Source organism: Oncorhynchus keta, chromosome 6 (genome assembly GCF_023373465.1).
Source record: "Oncorhynchus keta strain PuntledgeMale-10-30-2019 chromosome 6, Oket_V2, whole genome shotgun sequence".
Taxonomy (NCBI): Eukaryota; Metazoa; Chordata; class Actinopteri; order Salmoniformes; family Salmonidae; genus Oncorhynchus; species Oncorhynchus keta.
Window position 1 is genome coordinate 1,005,724 of NC_068426.1, and position 21,443 is coordinate 1,027,166.

The 21,443-nt window shown below is 40.3% G+C and overlaps 1 protein-coding gene and 1 long non-coding RNA gene across 3 annotated transcripts in view; both read right to left on the reverse strand.

Moving 5' to 3' along the window:
* gbe1a (glucan (1,4-alpha-), branching enzyme 1a) overlaps positions 1 to 20,104 on the reverse strand; it is a 177,107-nt gene extending 157,003 nt beyond the window's left edge. Inside the window, exon 1 of the mRNA XM_052520135.1 lies at positions 19,835 to 20,104. Within this exon, the coding sequence (XP_052376095.1) occupies positions 19,835 to 19,941 (107 nt within the window). The 5' untranslated portion in view covers positions 19,942 to 20,104. The remainder of the gene's footprint in view (positions 1 to 19,834) is intronic.
* On the reverse strand, positions 12,461 to 12,940 carry LOC127930591 (uncharacterized). 2 transcript variants are annotated; one of them, XR_008138293.1, is made up of 3 exons: positions 12,924 to 12,940; positions 12,642 to 12,735; positions 12,461 to 12,500 (listed from the first exon to the last, which is right to left on the reverse strand). It is a non-coding gene; the product is annotated as an uncharacterized LOC127930591 (long non-coding RNA). The 2 variants fall into 2 exon arrangements; XR_008138292.1 differs by lacking the exon at positions 12,924 to 12,940 and adding an exon at positions 12,877 to 12,893.
* Positions 20,105 to 21,443: the final 1,339 nt, after the last annotated feature.

Consider the following 21,443-nt stretch of genomic DNA (forward strand, 5'->3'; position numbering starts at 1 on the left):
ACACCAGCTCTGTCAGGAGGCCTACAAACCTGACTCAGTTACACCAGCTCTGTCAGGAGGCCTACAAACCTGACTCAGTTACACCAGCTCTGTCAGGAGGAATGGGCCAAAATTCATCCAACTTATTGTGGGAAGCTTGTGGAAGGCTACCTGAAACGTTTGACCCAAGTTAAACAATTTAAAGGCAATGCTACCAAATACTAATTATGTAAACTTCTGACCCACTGGGAATGTGATGAAAGAAATAAAAGCTAAAATAAATAATTCTCTGAACCATTATTTTGACATTTCAAGTTCTTAAAATAAAGTGGTGATTCTAACTGACCTAAGGTTTACTAGGATTAAATGTCAGGAAATGTGAAAAACTGAGTTTAAATGTATTTGGCTAGGATTTATGTAAACTTCAGACAAATGTGTAGTCAACCCCTTTGCTATTAAGCCCGTAAATGTAAACCTCCGACTACAATTGTAGATAGTATATCAGTCCTCCATCAGTGTATATAGTAATATAGTATATCAGTCCTCCATCAGTGTATATAGTAATATAGTATATCAGTCCTCCATCAGTGTATATAGTATATCAGTCCATCAGTGTATATAGTAATATAGTATATCAGTCCATCAGTGTATATAGTATATCAGTCCTCCATCAGTGTATACAGTAATATAGTATATCAGTCCATCAGTGTATATAGTATATCAGTCCTCCATCAGTGTATACAGTAATATAGTATATCAGTCCATCAGTGTATATAGTATATCAGTCCTCCATCAGTGTATATAGTAATATAGTATATCAGTCCTCCATCAGTGTATACAGTAATATAGTATATCAGTCCTCCATCAGTGTATATAGTAATATAGTATATCAGTCCTCCATCAGTGTATATAATAATATAGTATATCAGTCCTCCATCAGTGTATACAGTAATATAGTATATCAGTCCATCAGTGTATATAGTATATCAGTCCTCCATCAGTGTATACAGTAATATAGTATATCAGTCCATCAGTGTATATATTAATATAGTATATCAGTCCTCCATCAGTGTATACAGTAATATAGTATATCAGTCCTCCATCAGTGTATATAGTAATATAGTATATCAGTCCTCCATCAGTGTATATAATAATATAGTATATCAGTCCTCCATCAGTGTATATAGTAATATAGTATATCAGTCCTCCATCAGTGTATATAATAATATAGTATATCAGTCCTCCATCAGTGTATATAGTAATATAGTATATCAGTCCTCCATCAGTGTATATAGTAATATAGTATATCAGTCCTCCATCAGTGTATATAGTAATATAGTATATCAGTCCTCCATCAGTGTATATAGTATATCAGTCCTCCATCAGTGTATATAGTAATATAGTATATCAGTCCTCCATCAGTGTATATAGTATATCAGTCCTCCATCAGTGTATATATTAATATAGTATATCAGTCCTCCATCAGTTTATATAGTAATATAGTATATCAGTCCTCCATCAGTGTATATAGTATATCAGTCCTCCATCAGTGTATATATTAATATAGTATATCAGTCCTCCATCAGTGTATATAGTAATATAGTATATCAGTCCTCCATCAGTGTATATAGTAATATAGTATATCAGTCCTCCATCAGTGTATATAGTAATATAGTATATCAGTCCCCCATCAGTGTATATAGTAATATAGTATATCTGTCCTCCATCAGTGTATATAGTAATATAGTATATCAGTCCTCCATCAGTGTATATGGTATATCAGTCCATCAGTGTATATAGTAATATAGTATATCTGTCCTCCATCAGTGTATATAGTAATATAGTATATCTGTCCTCCATCAGTGTATATAGTAATATAGTATATCTGTCCTCCATCAGTGTATATAGTAATATAGTATATCTGTCCTCCATCAGTGTATATAGTAATATAGTATATCAGTCCTCCATCAGTGTATATAGTAATATAGTATATCAGTCCTCCATCAGTGTATATAGTATATCAGTCCTCCATCAGTGTATATAGTAATATAGTATATCAGTCCTCCATCAGTGTATATAGTATATCAGTCCATCAGTGTATATAATAATATAGTATATCAGTCCTCCATCAGTGTATATAATAATATAGTAATAATAATAATATATGCCATTTAGCAGACGCTTTTATCCAAAGCGACTTACAGTATATCAGTCCTCCATCAGTGTATATAATAATATAGTATATCAGTCCTCCATCAGTGTATATAGTATATCAGTCCTCCATCAGTGTATATAGTAATATAGTATATCAGTCCTCCATCAGTGTATATAGTAATATAGTATATCAGTCCTCCATCAGTGTATATATTAATATAGTATATCAGTCCTCCATCAGTGTATATAGTATATCAGTCCTCCATCAGTGTATATAGTAATATAGTATATCAGTCCTCCATCAGTTTATATAGTAATATAGTATATCAGTCCTCCATCAGTGTATATAATAATATAGTATATCAGTCCTCCATCAGTGTATATAGTAATATAGTATATCAGTCCTCCATCAGTTTATATAGTAATATAGTATATCAGTCCTCCATCAGTGTATATAGTATATCAGTCCTCCATCAGTGTATATATTAATATAGTATATCAGTCCTCCATCAGTGTATATAGTATATCAGTCCTCCATCAGTGTATATAGTAATATAGTATATCAGTCCTCCATCAGTGTATATAGTAATATAGTATATCAGTCCTCCATCAGTGTATATAGTATATCAGTCCTCCATCAGTGTATATAGTAATATAGTATATCAGTCCTCCATCAGTGTATATAGTAATATAGTATATCAGTCCTCCATCAGTGTATATAGTATATCAGTCCTCCATCAGTGTATATAGTATATCAGTCCTCCATCAGTGTATATAGTAATATAGTATATCAGTCCTCCATCAGTGTATATAGTATATCAGTCCTCCATCAGTGTATACAGTAATATAGTATATCAGTCCTCCATCAGTGTATATAGTAATATAGTATATCAGTCCTCCATCAGTGTATATAGTATATCAGTCTTCCATCAGTGTATATATTAATATAGTATATCAGTCCTCCATCAGTGTATATATTAATATAGTATATCAGTCCTCCATCAGTGTATATAGTATATCAGTCCTCCATCAGTGTATATATTAATATAGTATATCAGTCCTCCATCAGTGTATATATTAATATAGTATATCAGTCCTCCATCAGTGTATATAGTATATCAGTCCTCCATCAGTGTATATATTAATATAGTATATCAGTCCTCCATCAGTGTATATATTAATATAGTATATCAGTCCTCCATCAGTGTATATAGTAATATAGTATATCTGTCCTCCATCAGTGTATATAGTAATATAGTATATCAGTCCATCAGTGTATATATTAATATAGTATATCAGTCCTCCATCAGTGTATATAGTATATCAGTCTTCCATCAGTGTATATAGTATATCAGTCCTCCATCAGTGTATATAGTATATCAGTCCTCCATCAGTGTATATAGTAATATAGTATATCTGTCCTCCATCAGTGTATATAGTATATCAGTCCTCCATCAGTGTATATAGTAATATAGTATATCTGTCCTCCATCAGTGTATATAGTAATATAGTATATCAGTCCTCCATCAGTGTATATAGTAATATAGTATATCAGTCCATCAGTGTATATAGTAATATAGTATATCAGTCCTCCATCAGTGTATATAGTAATATAGTATATCTGTCCTCCATCAGTGTATATAGTAATATAGTATATCAGTCCTCCATCAGTGTATATAGTAATATAGTATATCAGTCCATCAGTGTATATAGTAATATAGTATATCAGTCCTCCATCAGTGTATATAATAATATAGTATATCAGTCCTCCATCAGTGTATATAGTATATCAGTCTTCCATCAGTGTATATAGTATATCTGTCCTCCATCAGTGTATATAGTAATATAGTATATCAGTCCATCAGTGTATATAGTAATATAGTATATCTGTCCTACATCAGTGTATATAGTATATCAGTCCTCCATCAGTGTATATAGTAATATAGTATATCTGTCCTCCATCAGTGTATATAGTAATATAGTATATCAGTCCTCCATCAGTGTATAGAGTAATATAGTATATCAGTCCTCCATCAGTGTATATAGTAATATAGTATCAGTCCATCAGTGTATATAGTAATATAGTATATCAGTCCTCCATCAGTGTATATAGTATATCAGTCCTCCATCAGTGTATACAGTAATATAGTATATCAGTCCTCCATCAGTGTATATAGTATATCAGTCCTCCATCAGTGTATATAGTAATATAGTATATCTGTCCTCCATCAGTGTATATAGTAATATAGTATATCAGTCCTCCATCAGTGTATACAGTAATATAGTATATCAGTCCATCAGTGTATATAGTAATATAGTATATCTGTCCTCCATCAGTGTATATAGTAATATAGTATATCAGTCCTCCATCAGTGTATATAGTAATATAGTATATCAGTCCTCCATCAGTGTATATAGTAATATAGTATATCAGTCCTCCATCAGTGTATATAGTAATATAGTATATCAGTCCTCCATCAGTGTATATAATAATATAGTATATCAGTCCATCAGTGTATATAGTATATCAGTCCTCCATCAGTGTATATAGTAATATAGTATATCAGTCCTCCATCAGTGTATATAGTAATATAGTATATCAGTCCTCCATCAGTGTATATAGTATATCAGTCCATCAGTGTATATAGTAATATAGTATATCAGTCCTCCATCAGTGTATATAGTAATATAGTATATCAGTCCTCCATCAGTGTATATAGTATATCAGTCCTCCATCAGTGTATATATTAATATAGTATATCAGTCCTCCATCAGTGTATATAGTAATATAGTATATCAGTCCTCCATCAGTGTATATAGTATATCAGTCCTCCATCAGTGTATATAGTAATATAGTATATCAGTCCTCCATCAGTGTATATAGTAATATAGTATATCAGTCCTCCATCAGTGTATATAGTATATCAGTCCTCCATCAGTGTATATAGTAATATAGTATATCAGTCCTCCATCAGTGTATATAGTATATCAGTCCTCCATCAGTGTATATAGTAATATAGTATATCAGTCCTCCATCAGTGTATAGAGTAATATAGTATATCAGTCCATCAGTGTATATAGTAATATAGTATATCTGTCCTCCATCAGTGTATATAGTAATATAGTATATCAGTCCTCCATCAGTGTATATAGTAATATAGTATATCAGTCCTCCATCAGTGTATATAGTAATATAGTATATCAGTCCTCCATCAGTGTATATAGTAATATAGTATATCAGTCCTCCATCAGTGTATATAGTAATATAGTATATCAGTCCTCCATCAGTGTATATAGTAATATAGTATATCAGTCCTCCATCAGTGTATATAGTAATATAGTATATCAGTCCTCCATCAGTGTATATAGTATATCAGTCCATCAGTGTATATAGTAATATAGTATATCAGTCCTCCATCAGTGTATATAGTAATATAGTATATCAGTCCTCCATCAGTGTATATAGTATATCAGTCCTCCATCAGTGTATATATTAATATAGTATATCAGTCCTCCATCAGTGTATATAGTAATATAGTATATCAGTCCTCCATCAGTGTATATAGTATATCAGTCCTCCATCAGTGTATATAGTAATATAGTATATCAGTCCTCCATCAGTGTATATAGTAATATAGTATATCAGTCCTCCATCAGTGTATATAGTATATCAGTCCTCCATCAGTGTATATAGTAATATAGTATATCAGTCCTCCATCAGTGTATATAGTATATCAGTCCTCCATCAGTGTATATAGTAATATAGTATATCAGTCCTCCATCAGTGTATAGAGTAATATAGTATATCAGTCCATCAGTGTATATAGTAATATAGTATATCTGTCCTCCATCAGTGTATATAGTAATATAGTATATCAGTCCTCCATCAGTGTATATAATAATATAGTATATCAGTCCTCCATCAGTGTATATAGTAATATAGTATATCAGTCCTCCATCAGTGTATATAATAATATAGTATATCAGTCCTCCATCAGTGTATATAATAATATAGTATATCAGTCCTCCATCAGTGTATATAGTAATATAGTATATCAGTCCATCAGTGTATATAGTATATCAGTCCTCCATCAGTGTATACAGTAATATAGTATATCTGTCCTCCATCAGTGTATATATTAATATAGTATATCAGTCCTCCATCAGTGTATATAGTAATATAGTATATCAGTCCTCCATCAGTGTATACAGTAATATAGTATATCAGTCCATCAGTGTATATACTATATCAGTCCTCCATCAGTGTATAGAGTAATATAGTATATCAGTCCTCCATCAGTGTATATAGTAATATAGTATATCAGTCCTCCATCAGTGTATATAGTAATATAGTATATCAGTCCTCCATCAGTGTATATAGTAATATAGTATATCAGTCCTCCATCAGTGTATATATTAATATAGTATATCAGTCCATCAGTGTGTGTCTGAGAATAAATATGTAAAAAAGTGTTTCCTATGGTATAGTAGCTACAAAACTAAATATAATATTTCATAGATTTTATTTTTACAGTCCACTGCACAGCAACACACACCATATTCAGGAGCAGTGGTTTCTAAAAGCCATTTTCCCCTTGGTTAAGCAAGCAGCACAAACACTTGACTAACGGAAAAGTCCCAAATGAGACAGCAGAAATTCACACAAACACACTGAAATACTATCTGCTACAGTAAAACTGGACACACACAGACACGGACACACACACACACACACACACACACACACACACACACACACACACACACACACACACACACACAGACACACACACACACACACACACACACACACACACAACACACACACACGGGACACACACACACACGGGACACACACACACACACAGACAGTCGGGATCACCACAGACTAAAAGACTGCTTTAAATACAGTACCAGTCAAAAGATCGGGACACACCTTCTCAAAGGGTTTTTCTTTATTTGTACTATTTTCTACATTGTAGAATAATCGGGACATCAAAACTATGAAATAGACACATATGGAATCATGTAGTAACCAAAAAGTGTTAAATTTGGATTTATTTGAGATTTTTCAAGGGCCACCTTTTACCTTGACAGCTTTGACACTCTTGGCATTCTCTCAGACCAGCATCGGGTAGTCACCTGGAATGACAGTCTTGGTTCCCACTTACACACACACAGACAGTCGGGACACACACACAGACAGTCGGGACACACACACACAGACAGTCGGGACACACACACAGACAGTCGGGACACACACACACAGACAGTCGGGACACACAGACAGTCGGGACACACACAGACAGTCGGGACACACACACAGACAGTCGGACACACAGACACGGGACACACAGACAGTCGGGACACACAGACAGTCGGGACATACAGACAGTCGGAACACACAGACAGTCGGAACACACAGACAGTCGGAACACACAGACAGTCGGGACACACAGACAGTCGGGACACACAGACACAGACAGTCGGGACACACACACACAGACAGTCGGGACACACAGACAGTCGGGACACACAGACAGTCGGGACACACAGACAGTCGGGACACACAGACAGTCGGGACACACAGACAGTCGGGACACACAGACAGTCGGGACACACAGACACAGACAGTCGGGACACACACACACAGTTATACGCGTTAATGGTCAACTGCCTGCTAGAACCAACTTCTGGTCATCTGCCAGGCTAATAATCAACACGGGGGCCCCTGCGTGCTCAGCCCCCTCTCTGTACTCCCTGTTCACTCATGACTGCACGGCCAGGCACGACTCCAACACCAATCATTAAGTTTGGCCGACGACACAACAGTTGCAGGCCTGATCACCGATGAGAGCCTATGGGGAGGAGGTCAGAGACCTGGCCGTGTGGTGCCAGGACAACAACCTCTCCCTCAACGTGATCAAGACAAAGGAGATGATTGTGGACTACAGGAAAAGGAGGACCGAACACGCCCCCATTCTCATCGATGGGGCTGCAGTGGAGCAGGTTGAGAGCTTCAAGTTCCTTGGTGTCCACATCAACAACAAACTAGAATGGTCCAAACACACAAAGACAGTCATGAAGAGGGCACGACAAAATCTATTCCCTCTCAGGAGACTGAAAAGATTTGTCATGGGTCCTGAGATCCTCAAAAGGTTCTACAGCTGCACCATCGAGAGCATCCTGACTGGTTGCATCACTGTCTGGTATGGCAACTGCTCAGCATCTGACCACAAGGCACTACAGAGGGTAGTGTGAACGGCCCAGTACATCACTGGGGCCAAGCTTCCTGCCATCCAGGACCTCTATACCAGGCGGTGTCAGACGAAGGCACTACAGAGGGTAGTGTGCCATCCAGGACCTCTATACCAGGCGGTGTCAGAGGAAGGCACTACAGAGGGTAGTGTGCCATCCAGGACCTCTATACCAGGCGGTGTCAGAGGAAGGCACTACAGAGGGTAGTGTGCCATCCAGGACCTCTATACCAGGAGGTGTCAGAGGAAGGCACTACAGAGGGAAGTGCGTACGGCTCAGTACATCACTGCAGATCATCTTCCTGCCATCCAGGACCTCTACACCATAAAATGTAAATGTACACCAGAGGAAGGCCCTAAAAATTGTCAAGCACTCTAGCCACCCTTGTCATAGACTGTTCTCTCTGCTACCACACGGCAAGCGTCATTCCCCTTCAATGAAGACTTCTGACTGGCTCATGGATTGAGGTTTCAGCATTGTCTCAATGAAGAGTAGTGAGTTACACTAGCCACGTGTGACATGCACGAGCAGATTACAACCCTGCCAGAACGAGCGGCAGGCGGAGGAGCAATATCCACCGTCGTAGTGCGGAGGAAGCCTGGAATGTGAAGCTAACTGAAGCTGCTTAGCTTTAGAAAACCCAGAGTAGATCCAGCTTGCTTTGTAGGTTACTACTCAGGCTTTTTTCACTATGCCAGATGTGTTAGAATGCACTCAAACACGCTCACATTCAAGCCTGTGCATGCTTACACACACACACGCAGTCTAAGTTAGGGTATATACTGATTTCTATAGGGTCTCGGACTGAAACACTGATCTAGTGTGACACACACCTTGACACATTAATCTTCATGTTAAATTCATTGAATATATATATATTTATTTAAGTGGTGCTCAAATGATCCCTCTCTCCCTCCTTTTAGTCAGTGGAGGAATAAAACCCTGGTTTCAGTCTCAGGGGGAAAAGGGAGATGAATTAGCATCAATCCAGTCCATTCAGCATCCAAAATGGATCCCTATATAGTGCCCTACTTAAGACCAGAGCCCTATGGAACCCTATATAGTGCACTACTTTAGACCAGGGCCCTATGGAACCCTATATAGTGCACTACTTTAGACCAGAATATCAAATGGGTCCATATTGAAGTATTACATCAGTTATAAAAACACCTATAAAAATAATATATATTTTTTGTAATTCAGTTCAGTTCTCCTTTTTAAATTCCATTCTCTGTTCCTGTTTTTCTCCGTTTTCGCCATATTATTACAACAACAACAACAATAGTTCTAAGGCTTAAACCACATCAGGAGACCACTTTTGAAGTCTGGCAAAATAAATATTGGACATTTTGAGGGGTTTAACCCTTTGATTCAGATGAGCACCAGCAAGAGACTTTAATTGGTTAGTTAGCTGTGTTTCTGTAGCACACAATGGAACTGCAGAGATTCCTGAACAAATCATCACTGGATTCATGAAAATAATCATGACAGCATCCTGCCAGGTTGATCACAGGCTACTTTGTAGTTCACATTGAACTGAGAAGGGGATTTTTGAAAGCCTTTCCATCTAGCAGAAGATGGTTGTCATTAGAATCATCGCTAACGGCTTTACAGTTTTTAAATTTAGCTTTATTTAATTAGGCAAGTCATTTAAGAACACATTCTTATTTACAACGACGGCCTCGGAACAGTGGGTTAACTGCCTTGTTCAGGGGGCAGAACGACAGATGTTTACCTTGTCAGCTCAGGGATTCGACCTAGCAACCTTTCGGTTACTAGTCCAACGCTCTGACTGCCGCCAACGTGGTAGACAAACTCATACAGACAGAAAGGGGAATTTCTATGCAGTTTCTTCTTCAGAAAATACACATCATGCCTTATAATAATAATCAAATTAAAACATGTTCTACTTAGTCTAGTTGATTTCATACTTGGTTCAATGCATTTTTGAAAATTGTTGAATTCCGTCTTAATGTCTGGACTCTATGATTCCTCTTCTACGTTCTCCGCAGCCCTTCCTATGTGTGTAGACACACAAACACACACGTGTAAATACACCTTAGCCAAAGACATTTAAACTCAGTTTATAATTCCTGACATTTAATCCTAGAAATAAATGCCCTGTTTTAGGTCAGTTAAAATAAAGCGGTGAACCGAAGAATGTGAAATGTCAGAATAATAGTAGAGAGAATGATTTATTTCAGCTTTTATTTCTTTCATCACATTCCCAGTGGGTCAGAAGTTTACATACACTCAATTAGTATTTGGTAGCATTGCCTTTAAACTGTTTAACTTGGGTCAAACGTGTCAGGTAGCCTTCCACAAGGTTCCCACAATACGTTGAGTGAATTTTGGCCCATTCCTCCTGACAGAGCTGGTGTAACTGAGTCAAGTTTGTAGGCCTCCTTGCTCGCACACGCTTTTTCACTTCTGCCCACAAATTGTCTATAGGAGAGGTCAGGTCTTTGTGATGGCCACTCCAATACTTTGACTTTGTTGTCCTTAAGCCATTTTGCCACAACTTTGGAAGTATGTTTGGGGTCATTGTCCATTTGGAAGACTCATTTATGACCAAGCTTTAACTTCCTGACTGATGTCTTGAGATGTTGCTTCAATATATCTACATCATTCCCCTCCTCATGATGTCATCTGTTTTGTGAAGTGCACCAGTCCCTCCTGCAGCAAAGCACCCCCACAACATGATGCTGCCACTCCCATTCTTCACGGTTGGGATGGTGTTCTTCGGCTTGCAAGCATCCCCCTTTTTCCTCCAAACATAACGATGGTCATTATAGCCAAAAGGTTATATTTTTGGTCTCATCAGACCTGAGGACATTTCTCCAAAAAGTACAATCTTTGTCCCATGTGCATTTTCACACTAAAGTACATTCATCTCTAGGAGACAGAACGCATCTCCTTCCTGAGCGGTATGACGGCTGCGTGGCCCCATGGTGCTTATACTTGCATACTATTGTTTGTACAGATGAATGTGGTACCTTCAGGTGTTTGGAAATTACTCCCAAGGATGAACCAGACTTGGAGATCTACAATTTTTCTTCTGAGGTCTTGGCTGATTTCTTTTAATTTTCCCATGATGTCAAGCAAAGAGGCACTGAGTTTGAAGGTAGGCCTTGAAATGCATCCCACAAGTACACCCCCAATTGACTCAAATGATGTCAATTAGCCTATCAGAAACTTCTAAAGCTATGACAATTTTCTGGAATTTTCCAAGCTGTTTAAAGGCACAGTCAATTTAGTGTATGTAAACTTCTGACCCACTGGAATTGTGATACAGTGAATTATAAGTGAAATAATCTGTCTGTAAACAATTGTTGGAAAAATTACTTGTGTCATGCACAAAGTAGATGTCCCAACAGACTTGCTAAAACTATAGTTTGTTGACAAGAAATTTGTGGAGGGGTTGAAAAACAAGTTAATGACTCCAACCTAAGTATATGCAAACTTCCAACTTCAACTGTATATATTCGTAGGTGTGTGCATGTGCGTGTGTGCGCACGCGTGTAGCTGTGTGTGTGTGTGTATACGTAGGTGTGTGCATGTAGCCCATTAAAATAGTGTTTGTACAGCAGCAGTCCCCTGAGACAGAGAGAGAAGAACCTGTTTCCAACAACCTAACAAGAATACTAACTAAGGAATGGAAGGAAGGAAGGGTGGTCAATTAAAGGTCTGGGCTCAGATGGATTCTAAAACCCTCCTATCCCCTCCATGTGTCCCCACAGCCATGTCCCTCATATTGGACATCATTTCCTCAAGAAACGAGAATACAAAAATACACTAAGTGAAATGACGCTGAATGAGACGACCCAGCTGCTCATTCAGTCACAGAGTGGACAGGACAGGTACAGGACAGGGACAGGTACAGTCATAAGTCTATGGGAGGCTGGGATCTATCAAAGCTGACCTATGAAACAAGTGACTGTGCAGTGTATCCAAAACCACCCAATTATAACAACACACAATTATAGGCCGAGAAACAGACGGGACACACACACACACACACTTCTTATAACGGTGAATTACTATATAAAGCAAAAGGCCAATGGTGATACAGGTCTATGTTGTGGGGGTTAAGGTAGGACAGTACCCACCTACCTACAGGTCTATGTTGTGGGGGTTAAGGCAGACCAGTACCCACCTACCTACAGGTCTATGTTGTGGGGGTTAAGGTAGGCCAGTACCCACCTACCTACAGGTCTATGTTGTGGGGGTTAAGGCAGGCCAGTACCCACCTACCTACAGGTCTATGTTGTGGGGGTTAAGGTAGGACAGTACCCACCTACCTACAGGTCTATGTTGTGGGGGTTAAGGTAGGACAGTACCCACCTACCTACAGGTCTATGTTGTGGGGGTTAAGGTAGGACAGTACCCACCTACCTACAGGTCTATGTTGTGGGGGTTAAGGCAGACCAGTACCCACCTACCTACAGGTCTATGTTGTGGGGGTTAAGGTAGGCCAGTACCCACCTACCTACAGGTCTATGTTGTGGGGGTTAAGGCAGGCCAGTACCCACCTACCTACAGGTCTATGTTGTGGGGGTTAAGGCAGGCCAGTACCCACCTACCTACAGGTCTATGTTGTGGGGGTTAAGGCAGGCCAGTACCCACCTACCTACAGGTCTATGTTGTGGGGGTTAAGGCAGGACAGTACCCACCTACCTACAGGTCTATGTTGTGGGGGTTAAGGTAGGACAGTACCCACCTACCTACAGGTCTATGTTGTGGGGGTTAAGGTAGGCCAGTACCCACCTACCTACAGGTCTATGTTATGGGGGTTAAGGCAGGCCAGTACCCACCTACCTACAGGTCTATGTTGTGGGGGTTAAGGTAGGACAGTACCCACCTACCTACAGGTCTATGTTGTGGGGGTTAAGGTAGGCCAGTACCCACCTACCTACAGGTCTATGTTGTGGGGGTTAAGGCAGGACAGTACCCACCTACCTACAGGTCTATGTTGTGGGGGTTAAGGTAGGCCAGTACCCACCTACCTACAGGTCTATGTTGTGGGGGTTAAGGCAGGACAGTACCCACCTACCTACAGGTCTATGTTGTGGGGGTTAAGGTAGGACAGTACCCACCTACCTACAGGTCTATGTTGTGGGGGTTAAGGTAGGCCAGTACCCACCTACCTACAGGTCTATGTTGTGGGGGTTAAGGCAGGACAGTACCCACCTACCTACAGGTCTATGTTGTGGGGGTTAAGGTAGGACAGTACCCACCTACCTACAGGTCTATGTTGTGGGGGTTAAGGTAGGACAGTACCCACCTACCTACAGGTCTATGTTGTGGGGGTTAAGGTAGGACAGTACCCACCTACCTACAGGTCTATGTTGTGGGGGTTAAGGTAGGACAGTACCCACCTACCTACATGTCTATGTTGTGGGGGTTAAGGTAGGACAGTACCCACCTACCTACAGGTCTATGTTGTTAAGGCAGGGGGGTTAAGGTAGGACAGTACCCACCTACCTACAGGTCTATGTTGTGGGGGTTAAGGTAGGACAGTACCCACCTACCTACAGGTCTATGTTGTGGGGGTTAAGGTAGGACAGTACCCACCTACCTACAGGTCTATGTTGTGGGGGTTAAGGCAGGACAGTACCCACCTACCTACAGGTCTATGTTGTGGGGGTTAAGGTAGGACAGTACCCACCTACCTACAGGTCTATGTTGTGGGGGTTAAGGTAGGACAGTACCCACCTACCTACAGGTCTATGTTGTGGGGGTTAAGGTAGGACAGTACCCACCTACCTACAGGTCTATGTTGTGGGGGTTAAGGTAGGCCAGTACCCACCTACCTACAGGTCTATGTTGTGGGGGTTAAGGCAGGCCAGTACCCACCTACCTACAGGTCTATGTTGTGGGGGTTAAGGCAGGACAGTACCCACCTACCTACAGGTCTATGTTGTGGGGGTTAAGGTAGGACAGTACCCACCTACCTACAGGTCTATGTTGTGGGGGTTAAGGTAGGCCAGTACCCACCTACCTACAGGTCTATGTTGTGGGGGTTAAGGCAGGACAGTACCCACCTACCTACAGGTCAGGACAGTCTATGTTGTTGTGGGGGTTAAGGTAGGACAGTACCCACCTACCACAGGTCTATGTTGTGGGGGTTAAGGTAGGACAGTACCCACCACCTACCTACAGGTCTATGTTGTGGGGGTTAAGGTAGGACAGTACCCACCTACCTACAGGTCTATGTTGTGGGGGTTAAGGCAGGACAGTACCCACCTACCTACAGGTCTATGTTGTGGGGGTTAAGGTAGGACAGTACCCACCTACCTACAGGTCTATGTTGTGGGGGTTAAGGTAGGCCAGTACCCACCTACCTACAGGTCTATGTTGTGGGGGTTAAGGTAGGACAGTACCCACCTACCTACAGGTCTATGTTGTGGGGGTTAAGGTAGGACAGTACCCACCTACCGACAGGTCTATGTTGTGGGGGTTAAGGTAGGACAGTACCCACCTACCTACAGGTCTATGTTGTGGGGTTTAAGGTAGGACAGTACCCACCTACCTACAGGTCTATGTTGTGGGGGTTAAGGTAGGCCAGTACCCACCTACCTTCATTTATTTGCAAAGTTTAAAAAAATAAAAAATTCCATTTTGAGACTTCGTTCGATTGGTCAAAAGGAAAGACGACTCTCGGCCGACCAAGGTTTGTTTTAGTCGGGGACAGCCCTAACACACACACACACACACACACACACACACACCTCCCCGGTGACAGAAAGAGGAGACGTGTGCTGACAACAGCTGGCTAATGACTAACACCCACTCCTGTCTTCCGTTCCCATCCCGCCATCTCCCAGCATCCTGTCTCTGGGCTGCTGACATTAGTGACTTAACAAGCCCTGAGTACCTGCACACACACACACACACCTCAGACAGTAGAGATTTCTGCGTCGCTCCTCAAACCTTCCCATGCAATTAACTAACTTCCACACCTCCGAATTGTACTGGGACAGGGTGACAGTCCACACACACGTGGTGTGTGTGTGTATAGGACAGGGTGACAGTCACACCCACACGTGTCTCAAATGGTGTGGAGTGTGTGACCAGTCTGTGTGACCAGTCTGTGTGCTGACCAGTGTAGAGGGAAGACCAGCTGACCAGTAGAGAGGGTGTAGTGTAGAGGGAAGACCAGTGACCAGTCTAGAGAGGTGTAGGATAGATAGCTGACCAGTCTGGGTGACAGTCTCACACCCACAGCAGAGGAATACTCTCTCTCAAATGGCTCGGGAGTGTAAAGGGAAGACCAGCTGACCAGTCTAGAGAGGATAGAGGGAAGACCAGCTGACCAGTCTAGAGAGGATAGACCAGCTGACCAGTCTAGAGAGGGTAGACCAGCTGACCAGTCTAGAGAGGGTAGACCAGCTGACCAGTCTAGAGAGGATAGAGGGAAGACCAGCTGACCAGTCTAGAGAGGATAGACCAGCTGACCAGTCTAGAGAGGGTAGACTAGCTGACCAGTCTAGAGAGGGTAGACTAGCTGACCAGTCTAGAGAGGGGACTAGCTGACCAGTCTAGAGAGGGTAGACCAGTCAGAGAGGGTAGAGCTGATTTTGACCAGTCTAGAGAGGGTAGACTAGCTGACCAGTCTAGAGAGGGTAGACTAGCTGACCAGTCTAGAGAGAGGGAAGACTAGCTGACCAGTCTAGAGAGGGTAGACTAGCTGACCAGTCAGTCTGACCAGAGAGGGTAGACTAGCTGACCAGTCTAGAGAGGGTAGACTAGCTGACCAGTCTAGAGAGGGTAGACTAGCTGACCAGTCTAGAGAGGGTAGACTAGCTGACCAGTCTAGAGAGGGTAGACTAGCTGACCAGTCTAGAGAGGGTAGACTAGCTGACCAGTCTAGAGAGGGTAGACTAGCTGACCAGTCTAGAGAGGGTAGACTAGCTGACCAGTCTAGAGAGGGTAGACTAGCTGACCAGTCTAGAGAGGGTAGACTAGCTGACCAGTCTAGAGAGGGTAGACTAGCTGACCAGTCTAGAGAGGGTAGACTAGCTGACCAGTCTAGAGAGGGTAGACTAGCTGACCAGTCTAGAGAGGATAGAGGGAAGACTAGCTGACCAGTCGGATCCATCCATGTGAAGCTAGCCACAATAAGGATTAGCCACAACAGTGGAAATTGCGGATAGCCTTCAAAATAAAAGTATGGCATATTTCTACTATTTGTAGTTATTTGCATCACTGTCAAGCCGGCTGCTTATAGCCTTAGCTTTGGGCAACAGGGTTAAGTAGCTGGATAGCCATTTATTTTCATGAACTGAAGTTCAATTTCACTAGGCAAACAACAAGTGGTAACCAAGCTAATACTTACTCAGAATGATTCCTAAATCATTGCTAAGAATAATGAAAATGACTGCAGTTTCTACTGGTCATTGTTTTCAGGCTGGTTGTATTGGTGTTAGCTAGGTACCAAGCTAAATCAGTTTCTACTGGTCATTGTTTTCAGGCTGGTTGTGTTGGTGTTAGCTAGGTACCAAGCTAAATCAGTTTCTACTGGTCATTGTTTTCAGGCTGGTTGTGTTGGTGTTAGCGAGGTACCAAGCTAAATCAGTTTCTACTGGTCATTGTTTTCAGGCTGGTTGTGTTGGTGTTAGCTAGGTACCAAGCTAAATCAGTTTCTACTGGTCATTGTTTTCAGGCTGGTTGTGTTGGTGTTAGCTAGGTACCAAGCTAAATCAGTTTCTACTGGTCATTGTGTTCAGGCTGGTTGTGTTGGTGTTAGCGAGGTACCAAGCTAAATCTGGTTGAAGTCGAACAAATGATGCTTTATTACCAACGCGGTATTGTAAACACATCGTTCGTGGCCGGTGTTAGCAGACTTTTTTGTACGGCTTTGACAGAGCTACTGTATCTTTTTTTAGACACGCAAAGACCCAAACGGCGTTCCGTAGTATGTATGTCGTGAAGCTAATAGCTGTGACGCTATTACTGTGTAACTCCGGGTAGGGCAACATCTGAAAAATAGCGCACTTGGTAGTGTGTACCGGTGCTCGTCCAGTCTCGGCGAAAGCCAACATCACCCGCGACAGAGAACGGTTGATTTTCAAGGGCAATGAATTCCATTATCTTGGCGTTAATGTATTTCGCCTTTGAGTTGTCTCGCTGAAATGTTCTTACTCTTTTTCAAATGACTGCTGGACTTGTTGACTCCTCGATCCACACAGCAGACATTGTGGGCGAGGTTAGGAATGCTGTGTTGCACAAAAATGTACGTGGTGTCAATACGTCATCTACCTATGTTCTATATCTACATGTTCCATATCTCCATGTTCTATATCTCCATGTTCCATATCTCCATGTTCCATATCTCCATGTTCCATATCTCCATGTTCTATATCTCCATGTTCTATATCTCCATGTTCTATATCTCCATGTTCCATATCTCCATGTTCCATATCTCCATGTTCCATATCTCCATGTTCCATATCTCCATGTTCTATATCTCCATGTTCTATATCTACATATCTCCATGTTCCATATCTCCATGTTCCATATCTCCATGTTCTATATCTCCATGTTCTATATCTCCATGTTCTATATCTCCATGTTCTATATCTCCATGTTCTATATCTCCATGTTCTATATCTCCATGTTCTATATCTCCATGTTCCATATCTCCATGTTCCATATCTCCATGTTCCATATCTCCATGTTCCATATCTCCATGTTCCATATCTCCATGTTCCATATCTCCATGTTCTATATCTCCATGTTCTATATCTCCATGTTCCATATCTCCATGTTCCATATCTCCATGTTCTATATCTATCTAGCTATGTTTTATTAGGTATGTTTTATTAGGTATGTTTTATTAGGTATGTTTTATTAGGTATGTTTTATTAGGTATGTACAGCAGCTATGACATCGGTTTTTCACATCTGCGTTAAACTAGACATCGGCCGATACCGATGTGTTCACCGATATACATCGTGCATTCCTAATTATGATCACATATCACATATCCCATTAACAAGAATGAATGGCGACATGGCTTGGGTATGAGGGGCGAGACACGTTCAGCCCCCAGGACCTTAATAGGGAATAGGGTACCAATAGAACTCTGGTCTAAAGTAGTGCACTATATAGGGAATAGGGTACCAATAGAACTCTGGTCTAAAGTAGTGTACTATATAGGGAATAGGGTACCATAGAGCTCTGGTCTAAAGTAGTGCACTATATAGGGAATAGGGCTCTGGTCTAAAGTAGTGCACTATATATGGAATAGGGCTCTGGTCTAAAGTAGTGCACTATATAGGGAATAGGGTTCTATAGGGCTCTGGTCTAAAGTAGTGCACTATATATGGAATAGGTTCTCTGGTCTAAGTAGTGCCACTATATATGGAATAGGGCTCTGGTCTAAAGTAGTGCACTATATAGGGACTAGGGTGCCATTTGGAAGGCAGCATGATCATCATGTCTTGACATTACTCTGACCCCAATCACACTAGACATCAACATGAATCACACATGCTAACACTATCGAACTGAGCTTCGAGGATGATTTTTATGAATTGTTCCAGCTTGGGGTAGTTAGCACTAGTTACAGTTTTAACTCACTCAAAGAATGACTATTATATTGACAAGACAGTCGATTGAACGCACAAACAACAACAACGACGACGAGCCAGGCGGGAGGTGGGACCATTCCAGCCAATAAGAGGGCAGATTTAGTCTGATCTTTACATCTGTACTGTGACAGCATGGACAGTGTCACGGAGGCTATCTCCATTTTAAAGTGGTACGTTTTCGTCTTCATTGGCTGATGGCTCCCAACTCATAGGAATCCCCACCCAGTTGACTACTTTAAAAAACGGTGGAAGCCCTCAATGGCAAAGTCCATTAAAACAGGTTATATCCATGATGAGTCCTCTATCGCTATGGCGACAAGCACAATCCTAATATAAAAGTAGTTTGTTTTACAAGTTTCTGAATTCCTAACACCTTAACCACTATAACCAACTCATATTTCATCAAATAAACCTACATTAGAAATGCAATCGTTTGTTGACCAAAAGTCGACATTCATTAACCTCGATACAAAAAATCTTAAAATCGAGGTCTTATTTTTCCTGGGGAGATTTTTTTGGGCTGAGTAAACCTCTCGTTTCGCCTCCTCCTCTCTGACTTACTGCAATAACTAGTCACACACCCCCTCCCCCCTCAATGTCAAATGGAGCTGAAAGTTGTTACATTGCACTGAAAGTTACAATAGGGCCTTGACTACATTCTGGTATTGATGAGATAGAATATAGTAACCTAAATACATTGGACTGTTGTAGAGACTGGCCTGCCAGCCCTATTAAAAAGTAGCCTATTCTGCATTACAGAAAGTGCGTCGCAAAATTGCAAGCTAGGCCTAAGTGGCCTGCGTCGGTTTACAATCTACATCGTGCAGTGAACAACGTTGTTACCCTACCTGCGACATAAGTCTTCTTGGTAGGGCACTAAGTAGGGATCCTCCCGGAGAAATTCGCTTAGATCTGGCAGCTCGGTAAATTCATCGCGTTCTGAATGGTCCGCCATCTTATGTTCCGTGATTATTCTAGAAGCAGACGAACTATAGTTTTATAACGCCGACATATACTGAAACTGGTAACTGTTAAAGTTAAGATTCATAAACTGCAAGCAGAGTGGCTTTATACTGTCTTCTAAAAAGTTTTCGGACACACGTGTGGAGGGGGCGGGGTGTCCGACAACACACAGATACTTGTTTTAGTCCCTCCCATGCGGAGCCAGACGCAAAAACATATACATATATATATATATACACATATACACACATATATATATATATATATATATATACAGAGACATAGATATATACATAGATATATATACATAGATATATATATACATAGGTATATACATAGATATATACATATTGTAGCGACCCGCACAGACAGCTGTGTGTTATGTGTTAGGCTAGGAGGTGGTTGTGTTGTACTGACCAGTACCCGGTGTTCGCGGGGTCCGACCTGTCAATCAACCTGCTATCTGCCAATCACGGGAATGCCTGGAATGTTCTGATGCCGGGCTTCCTGGTGGTTGGCGGAGTGGCGGGGAGGGGGGTGGAGCATTGGAAGACCAGGTTCAGCCTTTGTTCTCTCTCTCTTACGTCTGGGCTTCACAAGAGAAGGTCACGATTGGCTTGTGGGTTATCTGTCATCTATTTGGCGTGTGCTACGGCCCAAACAGTAGCCTGTGTAAAGTTGGTTTAATAAACCGTCAATTCGCAAACTCAAGCCTCTGTCTGGACAATTGTTCATTTATGATCCAGTCAGGTCATTACAATATACAGAGATATATACATAGATATATATACATATACATAGATATATATATACATAGATATATACAGAGACATAGATATATACATAGACATAGATATATACATATGCATATACATAGATATATACATAGATATATACATAGATATATACATAGACATATACATAGATATATACATATACATAGATATATACATATACATAGATATATACATATACTTAGATATAAACATAGATATATGCATATACATAGATATATACATAGATATATACATATACATATACATAGATATATACATAGATATATACATATACATAGATATATAGATATATACATATACATAGTATATATACATATACATAGATATATACATATACATGTATATATACATATACATAGATATATACATATACATGTATATATACATATACATAGATATATACATATACATATATATATACATATACATAGATATATACATATACATGTATATATACATATACATAGATATATACATATACATATACATAGATATATACATAGATATATACATATACATAGATATATACATATACATAGATATATACATATACATATACATAGATATATACATATACATAGATATATACATATACATAGATATATACATATACATAGATATATATATATACATATACATAGATATATACATATACATGTATATATACATATACATAGATATATACATATACATGTAT